Genomic DNA, 22,937 nt, shown 5'->3' with positions numbered 1-22,937 from the left:
ATAATAAAACACTGAGGAAAAGCAAAGTGAAAAATAACCTGTGGATTCAGTTGTGAGCAAAAAAAGGAAAAGAAATGGGAGAAAGCAAAGGCTGGCTTCATACTAGTTTAGTTCTGACTGAAGTAACTAGAATGACCTTAAATGTCCTAGATTAAACAGAAGTTTGGAATAAGATGTAATGCTGAAGGGCTGAAAGATGAAGGGGTTAAATGAGGGGTGGAAGGCAAAAGATGCCTTGGTGGGAGATACTTCCCTTAGAAGTTGAGTACACTGACCTCTTCCATTTCGAAGGAGTCTGGTGCTTTGCCTGCAAGACAAGACAAGCTCTTGAGTTTGTTAGTCTGAAGTGAGTTCTCCTTTGGAGTTCTGTCCTTGACTAACCCCTCAGACACACAGGAAGGAGGAGCCTGCTTGGCCGGCATGGATGAGTGAGGACACTGCTTGCTCAGAAGAGCTTGGGGAGGATCACAAGGTGTCAAGTCATCACAGGCCTGGAGAGACCAGTGCTCTGCTGAAAGAGACAAATGACTGTGGTCGTGTGTGTTTGTCATGGCAACTCTGCTCCACACCCTGCTTCTGCAGAGACGATGGAAAATTTGCTTCTCATCTTCAATGACTGTGATGCTCCCAGGCTATAATCCCTTCTAGTGTTCTGCTTTGAACCTATCCTAAAAAAGTTCACCCATTCTTCTTCGATGCTCTTTGGCTTCACTCACTGAGGTTCTTTGCACACTTTTTCCTTCATCTTCCTCTTTAGCTTTGTTCTGCAGGATGTTGACATCATTCAGCAAAGATGAGAAAGCACTGGCCACATGATCCAATATTTCCAGCTGTTAGAAACAGCCTGAACAATACAAGCAACACACAATTTTTAGTTTCAACGAAACTGCATTCATGTGGTAAAAACTGAAGAGATTTGTTAACTCATGTGATTTTCAAGATGGGAAGGACTTTAAGTTTCTGAAACTCAAGTTTTCCTTAGTGTGTGCCATTGATTATTATGGAGGAGATTCCCCTACATAACAAGGTATCACTGTATTATAGGGAAAGAGAATGCCTTTTATAGTTAGTTGAATATGCATGACTATATTGACTCATATAGTCTTTATGTGTTAATCTATAAAAACTATAGGCAAGGCTGAATCTTGAGATTAATGTCATGTGTTAAAGTAAATGTCAAAGAGTGAGCCCAGCTCTTTCATATGAAGTGAGCTTGGAGAGTCTTCCATTCTTCCATAGCTTGAGGCAGTCATCATCCTCATCATCACCTCCATCATATCCATCTATACCCTTCACCTGAGAGTGTGGAAAGATCATGACATATGGAATCAGCAGGCCTGGATCCAAATCCCAGATCAACCAGTCACTGAAAGTGTGACCACAAAGTAAACGAATTAACAGATTCACGGTGCCTAGCACACAGTAAATGGCCCGTTTCTTCATCTGGAGAATGAGATAATAATACCAGTCTCACATATCTCTCACATCTGTTGTGAAAAACACAATGCTACATACATATCAGTTAAAATAAGTGTGCGTGACTCAGGAAGGGAATGTATTGTCTTCAGTCTTCCAAGAGAAGATAGTCATTAACGTGAAAACCCATTTACCTTTCCAAACAAACCAGCTCCTCAACTTGTCTTTCTGAACCACCTCGCCTCACTCATTCGGGCAATATGCAAGAATTGGCTTAATTAGTATGTGGGAGAGATCTAATGTAGCAAGGGCTATTTTGGGGATGCATTGCCACTTTGAAAAAATTGTAAAAAAATATTTTTGGTATCTCCAGACAGTAAAACCACAGTAATGGAAACAGAACATTTTGTTTTTATTACACAGCCTTCTCTCACTCCCAGGGATAGCATGAAGGGTTGCATAGCTCATCAACGGCCAAAGGCCCATTGGTGTGGAAGGATGCTGTCTTCTGTCCTGTTGTTGGCATCATCACAGCAATGCTACAGACTCCTCCATGAGCAAATCATTATGCCTAACTGTTTTCTTCACCTGAAAGTGGAAGATATTGACCATTCATAATTCTACTCCAAAAAAATGTGATGGGTGTCTTATGGAGGACTGTGATATTCTGTCAAGACCTAGAGGAACTCTTGGGTTCCAGATGTTTTCAGAAATATTCCGACTACGCTTCCCCCTTAAATTTAGTTGTAAGCTCAAGAGCATGACTGAATCACAGTTCCACTTTTACGATTGTCTTAGTATCCTTTCTATAGCAGATTTTTATACTTAGACTAACATAAAACCTATCAATTTAATTGGTTCAGGCAATTCAGAGAACATAATAGTGTGAAGTGTTGGATGGGGGGTTTTGTTTGTTTGTTTTGCTTTGAGGTACACTGAACAATGAACCAACTGATTCTCATCCCTTCAAGTTGGAACGTTTTGTACTGACTTTGAAGGAGACATACTTTTCCATTCTGTCTATGGGACAACCAACTAATTTTACTATTGCTTGTTTTACACTTGACTCTCTCAGTTGTCTTGAGTTGAAAGTGTAAGTGTTGAGTCAGAATAGTTACCGTGCTCTATTAGCACAGGTCTAAGTGGTGGAAATAAGAGGGGGCCAGCAGCCACAGGATCGGGGCCAACTCCTGGTTTCCCTAAAACCCATGTATCAATTTCATCTGTGAAATGTTTACTTCACAGATCTGCTCAATCACTCCTCAGATATTGGTGTTATTATTCTCCCCAAATAAATAACTGATCAAAGATTTTGCACCTCTGTGGGGCTTGGAGGAGACAACAAAGAACGGTATTAATTTCTTCTAAAGGTAAAGAAACATCACACTGCAACACCTTCAGTTTTGCATATACTCTTTTTAAACAATGTCACTGCTGAGATTTCTGAGACCCATTTCACCCATAGGAAAGCAGGGGAAACAGAAACTGAAATGAAAAATCTACGTAAAACCTCTGTTCCTGATATTCGTTTGAGAGAAACACTTCATCTCACTTGACTTTCCTTTCAGGGAATCTATTTATTTAGAAGAATCTATTTAACAGAATTTTGGCATGTTCCACAGTCCAGAATTCTGCAAACTCTATTCCACGGAGGAGATGTTCTTTAATGCTCCTCTAAGAGAGGTTCTGTACTGAAATGGTTTTGAAAACGCTGCACTGCATCCCCTCTAGAAGACTGAGAGTGCACCTCGGCGTATTAAACAAATCCTGCAGTAAATAAACCTGTTTAACGGTAAGCCATCTTTCTCTCAAATTATTTGAGCACAGTACACATACTCCAAGAATATCCTCAGTAGTGTCCTAGAGAAAAGTATTCCATTGACCATCAGTTGGAGAAAAACTGCGGCATGCATGATAACTGTAAGATTTAAGCACAGTTACTCCACAAATCTGAAGATATGACAGATTCATAACTACCAATTACAGCTTGGGGTGGAAATAAGCAGTGTTCTAAGCCTCACAGATGAGAAAATTAAGGTGTCACTTAGTGACTCATGACAAGCCTTGGCAGATCCTGGTTTCTCTGACCTCTGGGTATGTGGCTATGGTACGCATTAGTGCTGTTCACCAGTATTGCCTTCCTTCTGGGCATGCTGTACGATTGCACATTGTCACCCCTTTGGAGTTAAGTGTGGCCACATGACTTATTTTGGACAATGAAATGAGCACACTTGATATGTGTAAGTTCTGAGCAGGAGGCTTTAAGACCCAAGTATGGTTCTCTATTTCCACCTTTTCCCTGTCATTTACAACCAGTGATGTTCCAGAGAGCTGAGCCAAGTCCATGGGTAGGGAAAACATCATGGAACAGATCTTGCTTCCTCCCAAAATATACACCAATCTGCAGTGGGCATGGAGAGTGATCATGACATAAACTTGTTTCTGTTTGAAGCCACTGAGATACTGGGGTTGACTGCTACTGCACAGATCTCCTGGCCCATCCCTCCTAATACCGTGGCTCATCTGACTGCTCATTGCCATTGCTGAGGTTCTGACGCCACGTGGTCCTCACTTACTGCACGAGTTAGGGTTCTCAATGTCCATTCGCTGCTTTTGAGCTTCGAGGAAAACACGGATGTTGATTCCTCTGGCTGCTGAGTCACAACCCAGGAATCTGGCTGGGACTCGTGTGTAGATGTCTGGCTCGTCAGCACCAAACCCCAGATCCAAGAGAATCTCCACTGGATCTTTTTCCCAAAATTCCAGCCATTCAGGAATGCTGCAGTAAAAATATGATGAATATCTTTATCCAGTAACAGTTCACTTAACCAAAAGCCATTTTTTTTCCTAGTCACCTCACCCACCCAATCTTCCAGAAATTGAGTAAAGGAGGAATCTGAATAGACAAACAGATGGTGCATTTCCTAGAGCTCATATATACTTCCTAAAAGGACAGTCCTTCACCCCCGCTCAGGGACTGCTTGTCTGTACTTTAAAATGAGTTTACTTAACAGGTTTTCCATTTCACAACAGGCAGGTGTTAAATTAGATATGGCAGGGAGACTGTGGGACAAAAACCAGAGGCAGTGAAGTGATAACCACAAAAAATGGTAGTTGATGGCAATATGAAACAGAAGAAAAAAAAAAAAACAACCCTGAAAACAGTAGACTAAAAAAAAGAATATTTAAAAAGAGTATCAGTCTGGGGCATCCCCAGTCACGCAGATTTGTTGAGGATATCACTAAACGGAGACTACAGGACTAATGTTCACATATAATGACTTTAAGTGCCTAGGTGAGGTTAAAATATGTTCTGTAGTTTTTTGGACTTGGCTGAGAAACAAGAAGTACTGTTTTCAACTTGTTTTATTCAGTGCTGGCACTTAAAATGATACCCTGCAGTTATGTGGAAATTATATTTATATATACCAGCTCACTTCCCCCTCACTGACTACCCATTTACACAAATATTTATTGAACGTCTGTCATGTTCTAGGCTCTCTGGTAGGCACCTAAGGCACAAAAAAGAACAAAAATAATATAGTCCTGCTTTCTAATGGCTCACATTCTCATGGCCAAGAATATAATTATTGATTGATCTGTCACTAAAAATACTTTCAATATTATTTACTTTTTAAAATCTATATTTAATCAGGTAAGAAAGACATAAAATACACTCACTTTGTTAAAAATTGTAATGTCCCACATAAGGGTCTCTCTCCCCTTGGCCAATACCCCTGCAAATCCTGACTGCCTTCCTACTGAATTTATGTGTATCCTTCCAGACATTTTTTTTTAATGTAGTTACATATATGCTTTAGTTTTCACTTATTGGCTTCATAAGCAGTAACATATTCTATGTATCTTTCTGCATCTTGATTTTTTTCCTCTTAAAATATGACTTAAAGATCATTGTAAGTTAGTATAGCTATCTCTACCTATTCCTTTTATCACTGTATAGAATTCCATAAAGTGGGTGGGCCAATAGTTTAACTGGCCATTTCCCCATTGACAGATATTTAGTCCACCTTCACTGAATCTTTTACATCGTTCTTGCAAGTTGGGGTTCTGAAATCCTTTATTCATTCTCTCATCCATCCATTCAACAAGTATTTCTCAAGTGCCTATTTGTAATTTCATGAAATCCATCGCTGAAGAGAATGATTCTTCTGGATGAAAAGTGCCTGGAAATCACGTACCTTTGTGGTATACTTGCAGCAGAATGGCCAGAGTTGAAACTGGTCCCTCTGGAGAGAGTGGGAGTTTCTAAACACTGATGCAGAGATCTGCAGTCGGGGGAGGGGGGAAATACCAACGATGAGATGTGTTGATTTAGATAGTGCCCCGGGAGGTCACTGTGACTCTTTCCCTTCCAGAGCAAACATTTGCATTTCCCCTTTATTTCTAATAATCTCGTAGTGGCCACACCTTTGAAGAAGAGAGTGTATGCAGCAGAGGAACTGCTCCTCTCTTCAAGAGCGTTGTGTTACAGAAGGCGTAGGAATTTAAGTGTTAGGTGCCCACAAGTGCTCATTATAAAGGTGACAGAATGTCTCACTTTGGACAGATGGCAAATCATCGGGGAACCTTTCAGGAATACAGCTTTGCTAGGCACCAACTTTCAGGAAAAAGTTAAAATTATGTGATGAAAGAGGTAGAGCAAGCAACCACTGAAGCAACTGCATGAATTCTCGGAGTGGTGGAGGGTTTCACACTGCATGGTTAACACTCTCTAAGTGCTGTCTCCTGTGGTCATCCATATGCAACACTAACAAACTCCTTTCTTATGGCAAAGGCAAAAAAAAACGAGCATCTCTCTCTGCAGATAGGCCTGCAATGCAAGTCATTTGAAAGGGTTTCCAAACAGAATGGAACCCTGTTATAATATAGTTCACTTTTATGTGGCTCAGATATACCATAACATATCTAGCCTCATCAAATATAACAGCAAGTGGGCACAAAATTGGAATTTATCAAAGAATACAATGTTGATATCAATTCTCCCAAGGAGACCAAGTTATTTTGGTCCACATTTGGTAAGAAGAGCTGGGCCCCACCTCTTCTTTGTTTAATTGCTTCTCTGTATTAAGGCCGAGAAAATGCACGTTTCTCAATAATAAAGATTCTCTTTTAGCAGATGACTGAGCTGGCTGAGAGCCTTGGAAGGCGGGAAGAAGATACCTTTCACTTACTGCCTCCCCTCAGTTTGCATTAGGTTTGCCATAATTTTTGTTTCACTCTGTGTTTGAGATTCACACTTTATTTTATAATGTTCAGCAGAGCTACCTAGAAACTGCCCTGACCTTGGATCCAGGATAGTCCACGTACAGTCACAATTCCAATCAAGCTGTAGGAGCATGGGTGAGTCACTGACCTTAACTTGTCATTTTCCTCTTCAACAAAACGAGTTGCCTGAGAGATTTCTGTGGTCCCCACGCCTCTATGATTCTGTGAGTAGCAAAAACATCTAATCTTCTAAGAGGGAAAAACTATGCCAAAGTAGCATTTTAGGTGTGAATCGGTAGGAGGTAGAGGGATACAGTGTTGAACGTTTGGTTTTCGACAAGTTCGAATTATCCGGAGAAGGCAAGAGTGAATAGAGCGTGGGAAGCAGAGTTCCCAAGCCCCAAAAGCACACTGTCTGTTCCGGTGGTTCTTATACTAGAGTGGGCCTCAGAATATTTGAAGGGCTTGCAAAAACACAGATTTCTGATCCCTACGTCCAGATTTTCTGATGTGATGTGACTGGGGTGAGGCTTGGAAACTTGCAGTTCTACTAAGTTGCCAGGTGATGTTCCTGCTGCTGTTGAGACCCCTTTGGGACCTAGTCTCTCTCCTCATATTAGGGACACTCAAAATGCTTTCTACCTAACAGTGGAAACCGTAGGCATTCTTGTCCAGCAAATATCATGATAATAATGGACAATATGGAAACACGGATGTAACTACTTTATGAACAGGTCCTCATGAATAGCTGGATTTTAGTAGAATACCATTTACACAGATGCTTTAATTAAACTCCTAACATTGGAAACTGTTGGCATTCTTGTCCAGCAAATAGCGTGATAATAACGGACAATATGAAAATAATGAATGTAACTACTTTATGCACAGGTCCTCATGAATAGCTGAATTTTAGTAGAATACCATTTACGTGGATGCTGTAATTAAACTCCCCCCAAGCCAGCATTTGCTGAGTTAACCTGCACACTCCTTTATGACAATTACAGAACCTCTATCTCTCTCGAGGCTGGTACAAATGGTTTAGGCACTCTGGCTAAACCAGTGACAAGATCCCAAGATCCATGGCATTATAAAGAGACCTCCTCACTTCCACTTCATTTATGAAAGACGTGGCTGTAAAATCCTGCAGTGAAATAACAGTGACTCTGTCACCTACCTCGTGTAGTCTTTCACAGTCATTTGAACCATTCCTTGCTCATGAAAAGGAACTGCAACAAAAAAGAGGAGATGAGCTTAATTTCCTTTTTTTCTAAAGGAAGGTTTTCTCACCTTCAAACAAACCAACATGGCATTGATTTCCATATCCAAGACTGTATCAGCCTGAGATAAAAGGCATCTCTGTAGTGAACAAGACAGAATGTAATTAATGGCTAAATTGTGTGACAAGCACTTGAAGAAATGTGGTACTTACTCAGTGAAGGGGGAAGTCAGTGGCAAATGAAGCAGTCAGCAAAGATTTCATGGAGGAAACAGTACTTGTCTTGGATTTTTAAGAATGGGGAGAATTTGATAAATGGAAAAGAGGTGTCATTATGAAAGAAGAGTGTCTATAGCAAGTGCCAAGCACAGTGACAGGGCTAGGCTGATTAGATCACAAGGCATTGTGGAATACTCTCTCCTGGTACAAAAGGTTGAGGAGCAAGGATGGGGACAGGCAAAAGAATACATGAAGAACCCAGCATGCACAGAGCAGTTTCCATTCATTTGTATCACCTAATCCTTACAACAGTCTTATAATTTAGGACCTATTCTTATTTTTCAGGTAAGGAAACTGAGACTCACAGAAGTTGAGTAATGAGCCCATGACCACACAGTCAGAAGTAGCAGATCCAAGAATTTATCATTACATTTATTATTGATTGTAACAATAATAGTTACCATTTATTTAACATTGAGTTTGTGTGAGGCTATGTGCTAAGTACGTTCCATGCACAATCCGTTTATCCGTGAAATAGGTGTCATTCATGCCCACTTAAGAGAAATAAATTGAGGCTCAGAGTAAATAAATTTCCCACGGCCAGTAGGATGCCACAGCTTATTTTTATTTGTTGCTGTTGTTTCAAGACACTACGCTGTCAACAGATTGTCTTGTCGCTTATTCGAAAGCTGGAAAGCAGAGTTTATTATGTACGTGTTAGGACATGGAAAACAATAAAAAGTTTTTGAGCAAACAAGTAAATGTGAGAAGGACGATGCTGAAAGTCCATTTGCCTGGTTAGTGGTGCTGAGGACAGAATAGAAGAGCTACATATTGGATGTCAGAGAGGCCTATTCAGGGGCGGAAGCGGTACTCAGAACCTGTGTTGTGAAGTAACGCTGCAGTAGACATCTGCAGAAGGAAGTGTTCAGAAGACAGGCAGTTCCTCAGAAGTCCCCCACTCCATCCCCAGGGCTTCCAATTTCCTCTCACTGTGGCTCTCCTGGGCGCAAATGTGGGACATGTATCAAACTGGAAGTATTACCACCCAGCACTTCTATGAGAATGTAAAGTTCTTCACCATAAGAAATATAACACAGGTTGGGAGAGATTTTGGAAAAACAAGCTTAAATGATTGAAACATATATAAAAAAGGAAAATAATAAAGGGCTCTTCAGTCTGGAGCCAGAGTTCCTCTCTGGGTAAGGGGTCTCTGAATAGATCTCAAGGTGTCTGGGAACTTGTCTCTGAATACCAAATTTTGAGGGTGAAGATAAGAATACTCATAGTTTTCAGCTGTTTTTTTTTAAGGTTCAGTGACCCTGCCGAATGGAAAAGGGCAACTGGTCTAGAAAGATAAAGACTAGAGGTATATTACTGAGGTGTGAGCAAATAGTGGATTCTTAATTAAGTCCGAAATACATAACTACAATTTTAAAAGGTAATGAGAAAACAGATACAGTAAGTTCTGCCCTACAAAACAAATGGAATTCTGTCACCACAAGAGCTATATAGGGTGAAAAATATATTAATCTATGATAAAGGTTTAAAAATAAAGTATATATATCACCATGCTACCACTCTCAATCTCACTCTCATAGCAGACATCATTAATCAATTACACCACTTTCTCATACAGCCTAGATAGGCTCTCAAAATTGTCAGGAATTGAATGAGATGAAGCTTTTATGCCATTCTTTGTGTAGAGTAAACTTCATGAGTGGTTCTTTTTTTTTTGAATAAACAAACTTCACCCTTTGTTTAGAATAAACTATGAGTTTAGAATAAACTGCTTCATAGAACATTATAGGGAGCCACTACCAAGGATGGAATATCAAGGTGAATGACCATTATTATGATACAAATGTGACATTTATTAAATGTGCTATGTGATATCTGGTGACAGTTACTCATGTAAGTTAAAATATCTGACTCAAACTTATGCACCAATTTAGAAATTAGCTTAGAATCCAAACTCCAGTCTTTTGCCCATTACCTCAGTAGTTTTAAAACTATGGGTTTTAGTGAAGAATTCTTTTGCAAATTTCTAGTAATTTAAATAGATAAAAGGAGTGCTGTTCTGGGCAGAGTGGTCTCCCATTTAGCTCTTCCTTTACTCTGTCAGTCACCTCCACAATCCAGAGTTTGAAAAACTCATCTATTCAACACCAAATCGCTCACCTAGGCAGGCATTGCTAATCCACTGCAGCACTCTTGCTCACTGAACTCAGTCTCAAACCTCAAATCATAAAGCCAATGCCAATTGATTAAAGTTGTCACATGGGAGAAAGCCTATTTGCCACTTTATTAATCATGTTATAGATGCCAGCACAGTATAATATTTTGGCAGTCATGTTGTAATGACTTGATGAATTAAATAATAGGTTGCCCAAAATGGAAGGTTAAAATAAATATTTATCATTTTCAGCAATTTTTTGTCTATTTCTCCCTGCCCCCACCATCTCCATCTATTGCTCTGCATGTACCTCACAAAGGCAGGCTCCATTTGTGCCTAGTTAGCTCATCCAGAGAATTCTGGAATTTCTGAGCAGCTCTTGCATAAAATACTCTGGGGTTCTAGGACATTTGGCTTCATATTCTGCCAGTACCGCCACTCTTGCCACTGCCTCAGTCTTTTCTGGTTGTCTGCTATTGCTCTGCATTTCCTAGAACATGTGAACGGATGTATACGTCCAGCCCAGGGGTCTGGCATTATGGCCACAGTGAATTGCTCAAACTGTCAGACAGGAAATGAACCATTTTCAGATACTGATGAAAAGAGTTAGCTCAGCCTTGTTGAGTTTTCAAAGACCCTAGCCCCACAGAACATCCAAGTCATCCATAAAAATTCCACATCCCTTCACTCAGGGCTTCTTCATGAGATTCTAGTGCCCACACAGATCTAGTAGCCACATTCCACGGACCACACACGCTGCAGCTCTGCAGTCCAGGTTCAGGAGCAATCTGGTTGCCAAGAAACCAAGGGCAGCCCCAAAGGGGAAAAGAAGCCCCTGAAAGAAACATATTTTCTAAGGAACGTGCAAAGTGGACCTGGCTAGTTCACCGAAGCGCTGTTTTCTGGTCTGATGACACACATGAAAGCCTTACACAGTTTTAGCATCAGCGGGCCCTGTAAGGCCCAGCCGTCGCTGACAGCTAGGGGCTGGGCAGGATGTTTGACCCCCCTCACCTGAATCTCGCACTTACTGATATACAGATATAGCTTTTACATCTTTTGTTAGACTCTTTATACTCTTTCTTTTTGATCTTGTTTAAAATGACACAAATATCTATCTCTATCCAATATATTCAGACACATAGCCTTCTCTGCTGCCAAGCTTAGATTCTGGAGAAAATGAAGCCAGGGAAAATCGATATAATTTTTGAAACTCACAAGACAAGCCTGATTTTTAAAATTGTAATATAATTATCAAAAATCAATTAGCTTCACTGCTTCATTTCCATTTTTCACTCCCTGGACACCCTGAGTCCTGGGAGACCAAGGGGCATTTTTAGCATTACTACGTGTTTACTTCCTGATGACTGTGGAAACAGGAACTGGCCTTCCCAGTGTTGGACGCTGACAGTTGAGTCTTGCACAGGACAGTGTGAAACTATTATTCCTTGCCTGTTGGAGTTTTCTTTGGTTTTACTTTAGCTTTTTTTTTTTTTTTTCCACTTTGTTAATTTGTAAGGTAAACTTCCTGGAACCTGAGGACAACCCGGTCAGGGTCAGGCCCTTGCTTCTTTGCCTGTTTTCAATAATGAACCTGAAGCTGGTAGCCCAGTTCTCAGCAGCATTGGTATTCCCAGGCTTTTGTTAAAACCCAGAAGATCCAGCAGCCCTGGCTCAGGTCTCTTCAGGGCAACATCTGCTGGAGGTGATGCTCCCTGCAATTCTCTGCAGTCTCCCCGCCTGCCTGGTTCATTAGCACTCACCTGCCTGGCTCACAGAAGCATTTAAGTCTGTGACCTCTGATCAGAGCACAAATTTGACACCTAGAGAATGCCATCATGGGACAAACAAACTGCTCCTGTTACCCCAGATTTCCCCAAGCTTCTTCAGGTAGAAGGTGGGACCCTTACAGATGCACCTGTGTTCACCACATAAGCCTGCCTGCTAAGCCTGCTCAAATCCACACTGGCTTCTCTGGGTGCTTGGCTCTGATATTTTCTCCATTTCTTTGTCCTCCCAAGATAGCACTCTTATTAGGTTTTTAAAGCCAGATTTTACTCTCTAAAAGCATTGAGGGAACAAAGAAAGAAAGAAAAAATTCAAGTTCTCCTATCCTCAAGTTTCCTAAGGGTTGGTCTGAAGGAAAATTAAAGTGAGAAAAAAAGAAAATTCCCTGCTCTACTCAATACATCCCATTGCATGGGTTAAAACGCCAGTTCTGATTCCCTTTTAGATACTTGAGTCTCCAGCCACCCTCCCTACTGTTAGGTGGACTTCTGCCATCTGAAGCAGCAGACACTGCACTTAACCCTGCAAAATGTATTACTGGAGAAGATGTAGTGAGATATGCAGAAGGCACTAATTAGCACCTTTATTGGCTTGGAAAGCATTTTTTATTTTGGTTTTCCTAAGCATTTCTGACTGATTCATGGAAGACATTTGGTTCTTTGGAATATCGTCCAATAGACTAATCAAATTGCATTTTCACAGGCCTCTAAAATAATAGCATTCTGCAGCTTTCTGTGTATTTAACTCCTGCATGACCAAGACACTTAGTAGAGGCAGTCATCAGGGTTTGTTTGTCTCAGTTGGCAACTTATTAAACTATATTCTTACAAAAAAAAGAGACTCTGACATTCTCCCTGACCCTCATGCTCAGAACTTTAAAGCCAGTTGCGATGCTTTGCTCTTCTTAACCCAGATAGCTGTTTATTTTCCAGATGCTGTGGACTCTTCTTCTCTATTCCTCTGCTGACACCCAGCCCAAGCTCTCATCACCCCAAGCCTGAGGTCACAATAGCTTCTTCCCAAAGGGTGCACCTTCTTCCCATTGCCAGGATAAACACTGGAATCTGTCATCTCTCTTCTTAGAAACCATTCATAACTCATTACAATAGAGATGGCAAATGTGAAACACACCTGCTTCAATTCCCCAACGCTGCACCTGTGGAGTTATTACTTATTATTCATGACCCTCTATTCAGGTGAACAAAGATATGGCTTCACAGTTCTACTCAACACAGACCCCAGCTGTAACTACCCATCCTTTGGCTGGAACTTGAGATGACACTTCTTTGCCATCCCTGTCCTAAGACGTCAAGCGTGATTCCCTCTTTCTGGATTTTAAGGCATTTATAACCTGACCACACCCTATTTAACAGAAACATGTCTCCCTTTGCTCCTTAGTGTGAAACCTTTTCTCTAGTCTTATCACCCTATATGCTTTCCTGCACACATTCAGTTTGCTTCTCACTCTGTGCCTTTGTTCAAGCTCCTATTGCTTCCAGGAAATGACATCGACTTGCTTTGTCTCTTTGTTTTTTCAAAACCATATCTCTCTTTGATTGACTAGCTCAGGTCTCACCTTTTTTTGAAGATTGCCCAATCTGACTAAATCATGTTTATTATGGACCAGTTTTACTAAGATCTTTTTGTTGACTAGCTTTAGGGAAACCAGATGTGTGAGAGATAATTCTTGCCTCAGTGGCCTTTACAATTTTGTTAATGAGGCCGATCATATGCTAATAATTTGAGGCAGCACAGACCAAGTGTCTTATGGGTAGAACCCATCAGTGACCTGATGTTCAGAAGAGAGACTGAGTCTCTTAGTGCAGATGTCAGGAAGGGCCTTACAGAGAATATGGGACTTGGGTAAAGTCTCAAAAGAAGGGCAAGAGGTAAACGGAACAGGAAAGACTTTAAGACAGTAGGAACTGGATGAAGAAAGAGAAAGAACTAGGTATAATGAGAGGAGATAAGACTAGACAGTCTTGTAGAAAATTGGAACAGGTTATATTCACATTGTAATGGTCCTGGAAAGTCAGAGTGACGTGCTTGAGAGCAGGAGTCATATATTCTACATCTTTGCATCCTCCACCTTGCATAGTTCTCTGCTTTGAATGTTTTCATTTGATAAACATTAGGCTTTCATATTATAAACATTCTTATAATATAGACAAATTTAAAACTTGATCTTGTAAGTTATTATTTAATAATTAAAAAAATTAATTTATTGGTTGATTGATTTTTGGCTGCATTGGGTCTTCGCTGTGCACGGGCTTTCTCTAATTGTGGCGAGCGGGGGCTACTCTTGGTTGCGGTACTCAGGCTTCTCATTGCGGTGGCTTCTCTTGTTGTGGAGCACGGGCTCTAGGTGTGCGGGCTTCAGTAGTTGTGGCATGTGGGCTAAGTAGTTGTGGCTCGCGGGCTCTAGAGCGCAGGCTCAGTAGTTGTGACGCACTGGCTTAGTTGCTCCGTGGCATGTGGGATCTTCCCGGACCAGGACTTGAACCTATGTCCCCTGCATCGGCAGGCACTTTCAATCTGTATGTGTCCCTAGGTCTGAAGTGGGTCTCTTGTAGACAGCATATATATGGGTCTTGTTTTAGTATCCATTCAGCAAGCCTGTGTCTTTTGTTTGGAGCATTTAATCCATTCATGTTTAAGGTAATTATTGATATGTATGTTCCTATGACCATTTTCTTAATTGTTTTGGGTTTATCATTGTAGGTCCCTTTCCTCTCTTGTGTTTCCTGCCTAGAGAAGTTCCTTTAGCATTTGTTGTAGAGCTGGTTTGGTGGTGCTGAATTCTCTTAGCTTTTGCTTGTCTGTAAAGCTTTTGACTTCTCCATTGAATCTGAATGAGATCCTTGCTGGGTAGAGTAATCTTGGTTGTAGGTTCTTCCCTTTCATCACTTTAAGTATATCATGCCACTCCCTTCTGGCTTGTAGAGTTTCTGCTGAGAAATCAGCTGTTCCCTTGTATGCTATTTGTCGTTTTTCCCTTTCAATAATTTTTCTTTGTCTTTAATTTTTGCCAATTTGATTACTATGTGTCTTGGCGTGTTTCTCCTTGGGTTTATCCTGTATGGGACTCTCTGCGCTTCCTGGACTTGGGTGGCTATTTCCTTTTCCATGTTAGGGAAGTTTTTGACTATAATTTCTTCAAATATTTTCTTGGGTCCTTTCTCTCTCTATTCTTGTTCTGGGACCCCTATAACGTGAATGTTGTTGCATTTTATGTTGTCCCAGAGGTCTCTTAGGCTGTCTTCCTTTCTTTTCATTCTTTTTTCTTTATCCTGTTCTGCAGCAGTAAATTCCATCATTCTGTCTTCCAGTTCACTTATCCGTTCTTCTGCCTCAGTTTTTCTGCTATTGATTCCTTCTAGTGTATTTTTCATTTCAGTTATTGTATTGTTCATCTCTGTTTGTTTGTTCTTTAATTCTTGTAGATCTTTGTTAAACATTTCTTGCATCGTCTCAATCTTTGCCTCCATTCTTTTTCTGAGGTCCTGGAGAATCTTCCCTATTGTTGTTCTGAATTCTCTTTCTGGAAGATTGCTCATCTCCATTTCATTTAGTCGTTTTTCAGGGGTTTTATCTTGTTCTTTCATCTGGTACGTAGCCCTTTGCCTTTTCATCTTGTCTATCTTTCTGTGAATGTGGTTTTTGTTCCATAGGCTGCAGGGTTGTAGTACTTCTTGCTTCTGCTTTCTGCCCTCTCTACAATTATTTTTAATTAATAATATTTAAATCTTCTTTATGTACCTCACGTGTAAATGAAATAAGGTTTTTTCAATACAAAAAAACCCTTAAATGTAAGTGTACCTTTTTGCTATCCAAGCTTGGCTCACAGAAATAAGGAAAAGCTAGGGATAAAATTAATGGCCATGGATTTACACCAGTATGCAGTATATTGGTTTCTGGTAAAAAGAGCATGAACTTTGAAATCAAACAGAATTCAAATCATGTGTCCACCTCTTTGGCTTTATGTGGTTTTAGGTACATCTCTTAACTTTACCGAGTCTCTGTTTCTTCAATATTTAATGAGGTTAATCAATAACCTTGTTTGAGAAATACTTCACAGTATTTTTAAAATATGCAACAGGCACTCAATATATGATAATTACTAATTATTACTAATTATAAGTTTGATACTGAAATGTATAGGGATCAGAAACCTCAGGAAAAACCTGAGTGAACCTCAGGAAAAAAAACAATAACCATGGAATTTTCCAACTCTTAAGGGCTAGTACCTCACTCATGTCGATTTTCCAAGAGTTTAGTTTCTTATAATTTAAAATTTCTGGAGTTAAGGTAGAATGGGCTTCTTATGACTTTCTAGAAAACTAATTTGATGCATCTTTTTTATTTTAAGATCCAGATGTGGCCATTTTTCATTCCTACGGATACTTGACTGACATTTAAAAAATTAGCATTGTCTTACTTCAAAACATTTAAATTCAAGAGGACTGAGTTGTGGCCGTAAAAGCTGGTGCACAAGAGTCAGAAGACCTGGAGGGAGAAGTAGATGCCAGTGAACAGACCCACATTGTTCATGCTTTGACTTTTCTAGCAGGGACACTGATGCAGAGCTTTCCTCCCAGGATACTTCCAGGAGTGTCCATGCATAACATGGATAGTAAATTATACTATAGTCCTCTAGAGAGGAAACGTGGCTGCAGAGTCAGACAGACCCATGTTCAAATCTCAACTCACTTATTTACTAACTGGGTTACTCTGGGCAAGTTACTTAACGTTTTTGAGTCTCATTTTCCTCTTTGCAAAAGTTACTAATGATAATATCCACCACAGAAGATGGTTCTGGTAAATGAGATAATATACACAAAAAGTACCTAGACTGTGTGCCCTCCACATGTACTAATTTCATTCCCCTCTGGGAGCTCTACCTAGCATAATGGTGGTGAACAAGATAGCCAACCAGATTCCAGTTTAATAAAAATTAGACTTTAAAAAAAATTAGACTTTAGGTAGCTGCAGAGCAGCATGAAAGGCAAAAAGTCACCATTAGAAGCCAAGACCTGACCTTGGCCATCTCAGGACATAGGAGGAAATCAGCAATAGGGCCACTGAAGCCTTATTCCACCTCTTCATTTTATTTGAGGTCCACTAGAATGCTTTCCATGGGAGGTACTGGGTCACCTGGAAGATGAGCAGGCACTTGGATATTGTTACACTTTAATGTATAAAGCCTCAGAATGATCACTGAGGGAAACCAGCCTTAGAGTGGTTTCTACTTGTAGTCAGTTGAATAGTATCCCCCTCAAATTTCATTTCAGTATCTGAAATTTCATATCAGAATGTATCCTTTATCTGGAAAGAGGGTCTCTGCAGATATAATTAGTAAAGGTGAGGTCATACTGGATAAGAGTGAGCCATAAATCCTAAAGCCAGTGACTGGAGTCCTTAAGAGAATAGAGAAGACTCACAGGGAAAAGACAGCCATGTGAAAACAGAAGCAGAGCATGCAATGATGTAGCTACCAGTCAAGGAATGCCAGGGTTTGATGGGAACCACAAGAAAGAGGCCAGGAAAGGTTCTTCCCTTAGAACTTTCAGAGAGAGAATAACCTTGCTGACACTTTTTTTTTGTTCTTTTAAGGTTTTATTCTCTCCATTTTCCCCTTTACTTATACTACAGACAGCATTTAAAATCTTGTTGCCATAGTTACTGATATTAAAGCACATACAAGAGAATCAAACTTGAAACTCTAAGAAAATATACTTGAAATAAAAGAAAAATCACTACAGTGAAACGTACTTATATATAATAATTTCCCACCTGACATTGTATTATTTTTCTTTCCTTAGAAGATATAATGATTGAACTATATAGTGCCCCCAAAAGGTTGCAGGGTTTAAAGAACTTTAAAATGTTTCCTTAAAAGAGAACCTTGCTGACACTTTGATTTCAGACTTTCAGCTTCCACAACCGTGAGAAAACAAATTTCTGTTTTAAGTCACCAAGTTTGTGGTAATTGGTTCTGGCTTACCTAGGAACGGATGCACCACTCTACATCATACTGAGATTGTGGGAGCTTTTACAGGATTTTCCCTCCAGCAGAGACTACTTTGCTTTCTCTTCTTCGGTTCCTTTTTGTTTCACCACAGTTTTCTCTCTGACACACCCCTCATGACCTTCAGGTCTCCAGTTTCTGCTACTACTGTTATAGTTTCCACTTCCTGGTGCGGTCCTTGGCTTCCCTAAACTCAGGGTGCCTTGAGCTCATTGCAGCAAAACCAGCACACAGAGGGGCTGAGAGAATGCCCAGCCACAGGTCCCTCCACCCACCTCCAACCAGCTGTAACTAAAAATCGTGGCACTTGACCACCCAGATTCTCCACCTGCAAACACAGATGAACACCAGCCTTGCTACCACACAGGTTACTGAGTTTAAAATATGATAGATGAGGAAGGGCCTTGTAAAAGTGAAGGCTCAATTAAAGTTGTAAGAAGCTATTCCATTATTATTAAAAACTTCGCTAAAGACAGGACCTGGCAAGTAGAAACTGCGCATGTCTGATCTCAGAGTCATCTTGTTACCCTTCTTTCCTCCAACTCTTCACCTCATGCTTTTACTTCATTGACTTGATTCAAAGGAGGAAGGGCCATGATTTGTCTTAATTTCTGGGAAGTGAAGCTTTTAATATAGTTACTGACAACCCCAGAACTGGTGCCAGGCCTCCTACTATAATCTGGGCAAGATGAAGTATCAGAGGGATATGAAATGCTGGCTATATTTCTTAACTTCCTGCCTTTTCATAAGAATAAACTGTCAGGAACAAAGGTACTTAAATTCAATTTATTGGCAAACATCTTCAGAGATTTTTGGCATCATGGAACTTATATATTTAAAAAAAATAAAGAAGCTTGGCAAAGGAGGAAATTTGAACAATATACCTAGATTTTTAAAGTAAAAATTCCTAAATTTAAACTGGTTTGTAGCCAATGGTCAATCTTAATTTAAGTGGCAGTGAAGGAAGTGAAATAATTAAAACCAGCCAAGTAAGTAGCAATTAGACTAATAATTTTTCCTCTAATCATTAAACTCCTTATTTATGTCATTTTTTACATGCATTATTTAGGGCATTACATCAATTTTAAAACACACTGTTTTCACATTTTAACATCTATGAAACCAGGATGTGTCTAGTAGTCAATGTTGCCTACTATAATGCCTAGTTATAATTGACAGGGATGACAAGGATGATTGTTTTATTTTCCTATTGGAGTGGTACTTAAAATGTAGGTGCATTTTATGATTGAGGAGTCTTACATTCTATGAAATACCGTATTTGACTTTTTTTTTTTTGTTTGCGATACGCGGGCCTCTCACTGCTGTGGCCTCTCCCGTTGCGGAGCAACAGGCTCCGGACGCGCAGGCTCAGCGGCCATGGCTCACGGGCACAGCCGCTGCGCGGCATGTGGGATCCTCCCGGACCGGGGCACGAACCCGTGTACCCTGCATCGGCAGGCGGACTCTCAACCACTGCACCACCAGGGAAGCCCCCGTATTTGACTTAATGAAGACGTGAACTGTGAGACCTGTAGTTAAATTTCTTTTTCTTCTTGTAATGTTCTTATCAAATCTCAATGTAACAAGTATGATACATTTTCTGCCTCGGAAATACATACTTGTACTGTTTGCTATAGAATTCAGTCATTTGTTGTTTTTGAGAACAAATGCATCATTAGAAAGAGAGGATATAATTTTAAGACTGAAGAATAGAGAGAAACTAGATTTAGAAATAAAAGTACAATACAGTGTCAGGAAAAATTAAACAATTTCATTTTCATTTCCATAATTACATCCTTGCAAAATGTCTTCACAGACCCAGTGAGTTTTCTGTTAGAGTCTGAGCTAATGATATGGCAAGAGTCTTTGTTTCTAGCCCCCAACCTGCTGCTGGATAACACCTATCCGTTCTGAGCTTGCCTTAAATATTAAAGAAACTGATTGCGCTGAATGGTTTCTGAGATTTTTTTTCCATTTCTAGGAACCTCTGATAATTCTCATTTTTAGATTTATTCACACAAACATTTTAATACATCTCCTACTCAGGTCCACAAAGCATAACTGCTTCTGGGTTCTCTGGTCTTACCAATGTGGTTGATGGCTGGCTGAAGGTTTTCATTTACAGAGACACTAAAAAGAAACAAAAGTATTGTGAGTCAAACAATGTGTGTAAATAAAGTATGCTAAATTGCTCCTTAATTAAACAGAGTTATGCAGTTAGGCTTTATTATAAGAGGACTTTTGGAAACCAATGAACAGCTGGGGGCTGAAATAATATTATTCTATTTTGTACTTTTTTTTTTGCGGTACGCAGGTCTCTCACTGCTGCGGAGCACAGGCTCCGGATGCGCAGGCCCAGCGGCCATGGCTCACGGGCCCAGCCGCTCCGTGGCATGTGGGATTCTCTCCGACCGGGACACGAACCCGCGTCCCCTGCATCGGCAGGCGGACTCCCAACCACTGTGCCACCAGGGAAGCCCCTCTATTTTGTACTTTTAAACCGATATATAACTTTTGCAATAACAGAGTAATCCTTCAAACACCCAGTTAAAATGAAAATCCCTACATGTCACACCTGTCCCAGAAGGATTACCCATACTGCTTTCATGGATCTTTGCAAGAAGGATGTGTAAGGGCATAAAGAAACACTTACAAGAATCCAGAGTCCAGCCAGTGCTGAATACTTTCTTGTTTGGAATCTTCTACTAATGAGAAACAGACCAGTTAGTCAAAGCATAACCAGCTAAAGTGATCCCACCCTGTTATTCAGCCACCACCTAATAGGTCTGGTTCCTAGTATTTAGTCACATGTTTCTATAAGCATATTAATTTTTTCCCCAAGGCAAAACTTCCGGTTTTCCATAATCAACTTTTCCTGAAAATGAAGTGTAAACTTGCCAAAGGACTAACTTACAAAAAAGAGAGAAAGAAAAAAATGTGAAAAGGAAAAAAAAAAAATCACCAAAGAGCAAGAGATGTTAGAATAATTTTTAAATTACCTGGTTTGAATGCAAAGAGAAAAAGCATAGGAGACTTTTGCCTTTCTCTAGTTGGATATAAATCACATGGAGCCTCTCCTTACTGAATCACATTTACATAAGGCAGCTAGCCAGTGATGTTCATTTGCAAGGAGTTCTCTGCCAGGTTAGAAACCAAATTTGCATTCATTCCAGGGGCAAATTGCACTACAGTCCCAGAATTGCCAAAGGCACCCTGTGTTAAAAAGGCATCCAGTCTTTTAAGGTGGATCTTTACCACTGGCTCAACAAATAGTCAACAGGCAAAAAGGAAAGGATATAAAAGTAGTTTTCTTGTAAATATTTGTTTCCATTCTGGTTGGTTACAGGTTACTCTGGGCTTATTTTCTTTGACTTTATCCTATGAAGCAGTGAGGTTCCTGAATTACCCCCTCACAAGGTGTCTGGTGAACCAAAAAGGCCAAGTGGACATGGGAGGTGCTTAGTTTTCAACTGAGATACTGTGAAGGGATAGAATAAATTGGTGGTGGGCAAAGAAGAAAAGCCATCAGTTACATCATAAAAAATCAAACAGACAAAAAAATCCCAGTGAAGGGAGAAGTGTTTTCTTACTTATTACTCTTTAAACAATTAAAATTATTATCAACACCTTGCACAAGACCCAGCAAATAAAACCCTTTCAATAAAATGTTTGATGTCCTACGAAGCTTCATGTCTCTGGCATGGACTCCACATAGCTTTATGATCCTGGGGACTTAGGATGAGGGGATCTTGGAGTGGAAAGGAAGCAGAGTTCATTTGTTAGTTGGTCTGTTTCCATCAAGAAGGTCTGTGTCTTAGGTGTCTGTAGGGGAAGTCAGATGTGCCCATTTCACAGAAGTTTCTGGTATCATGGCAGGAATACTGGTATCTTCAAAGTCAAGTCCTTGTTCCAAAATCATTTGCCCCCAGCCCAAAACCCCCATATCCCTCACCACTCACAGTAGGTTGGATTCAAATAGCCCTGAGGGCCCGTTCTCACCCAGCATGGGGGCGGTGAGACTGTGGCTCGCCTCCTCAGAGCCAGGGGGCAGCTGCTCATCCAGGGGAGCCCATGTCCTCTTGGTGGACCTCAGGATGTCTCTCCTGCTCTTTTCCTGGTCTCCTTGAGACTTCTCCGCCATCTTTAAGAGAGTAATTCAACAAGCTAATTAAAAACACACACACAAACAGATTAGACACAAAGAGCTCAGCTTTCAGGCTTGGCTCAGTGAAAGGGAGAGGACGACAGGATTCACAATTCAATGAGTGGACCCAGCTTTACAATTTTTGGGAGCCTGGCTCACCTACCCAAGCAAGGTCCCTGTCTCAATGAGATAACTGTTTCTTTCTCAATGGAGAGGCAGCTGGAGACTAAGGACTAATGTGGTCTCACCCTTCACCAGGCCACATCCACACTCTGGAGGATTCAATCTGGTGGTCTGGGATGTGGATGGCAAGCAAAGAAACTGGACTGGAGGACCTACCCAGCCAAGGAGAAAGTTTAAAAGCATTGATTAACATAATATAAGTATCCTTCAAATTCATCCAACAGTTACATCTATAACAATATGTTTAGAGACCCAAAATGTAAAAAATAAGGGCTTTGGCTGAGTCTCATCTCTGCAATTTATTGTGTGGCCTTGAATAAATTATATAACCTCTCTGCATTCCCTTATTTTTAATTGGGGATCAATCGCACTGAATTTTAATAACTGTTAACCTCAGCAGAATACTTATTATGTGCTAGATTCTATGCTGAATTCTGTAATCCATTATTTAATTTAATTGTCAATGAAGGAAGTAATCTAATTGCTTTTTAAAATGAATTTATTTATTTTTGGCTGCGTTGGGTCTTTGTTGCTGCGCACG

At 40.3% G+C, this 22,937-nt stretch overlaps 1 protein-coding gene across 1 annotated transcript in view; it reads right to left on the bottom strand.

The window, feature by feature from the left end:
- Positions 1-22,180, bottom strand: part of ITPRID1 (ITPR interacting domain containing 1) — a 69,876-nt gene extending 47,696 nt beyond the window's left edge. Inside the window, 9 exon segments of the mRNA XM_065883562.1 lie at positions 276-556; positions 559-673; positions 675-844; positions 3,993-4,195; positions 5,616-5,702; positions 7,817-7,868; positions 20,156-20,199; positions 20,723-20,771; positions 22,069-22,180. Coding sequence (XP_065739634.1) covers positions 276-556; positions 559-673; positions 675-844; positions 3,993-4,195; positions 5,616-5,702; positions 7,817-7,868; positions 20,156-20,199; positions 20,723-20,771; positions 22,069-22,075 — 1,008 coding nt within the window. The 5' untranslated portion in view covers positions 22,076-22,180.
- Positions 22,181-22,937: the final 757 nt, after the last annotated feature.

This window comes from Phocoena phocoena, chromosome 9 (genome assembly GCF_963924675.1).
Source record: "Phocoena phocoena chromosome 9, mPhoPho1.1, whole genome shotgun sequence".
In the NCBI taxonomy this organism is placed as follows: domain Eukaryota; kingdom Metazoa; phylum Chordata; class Mammalia; order Artiodactyla; family Phocoenidae; genus Phocoena; species Phocoena phocoena.
Note: the sequence above shows the minus strand (reverse complement) of the source record. Positions and strands in the feature narration are given on the sequence as shown.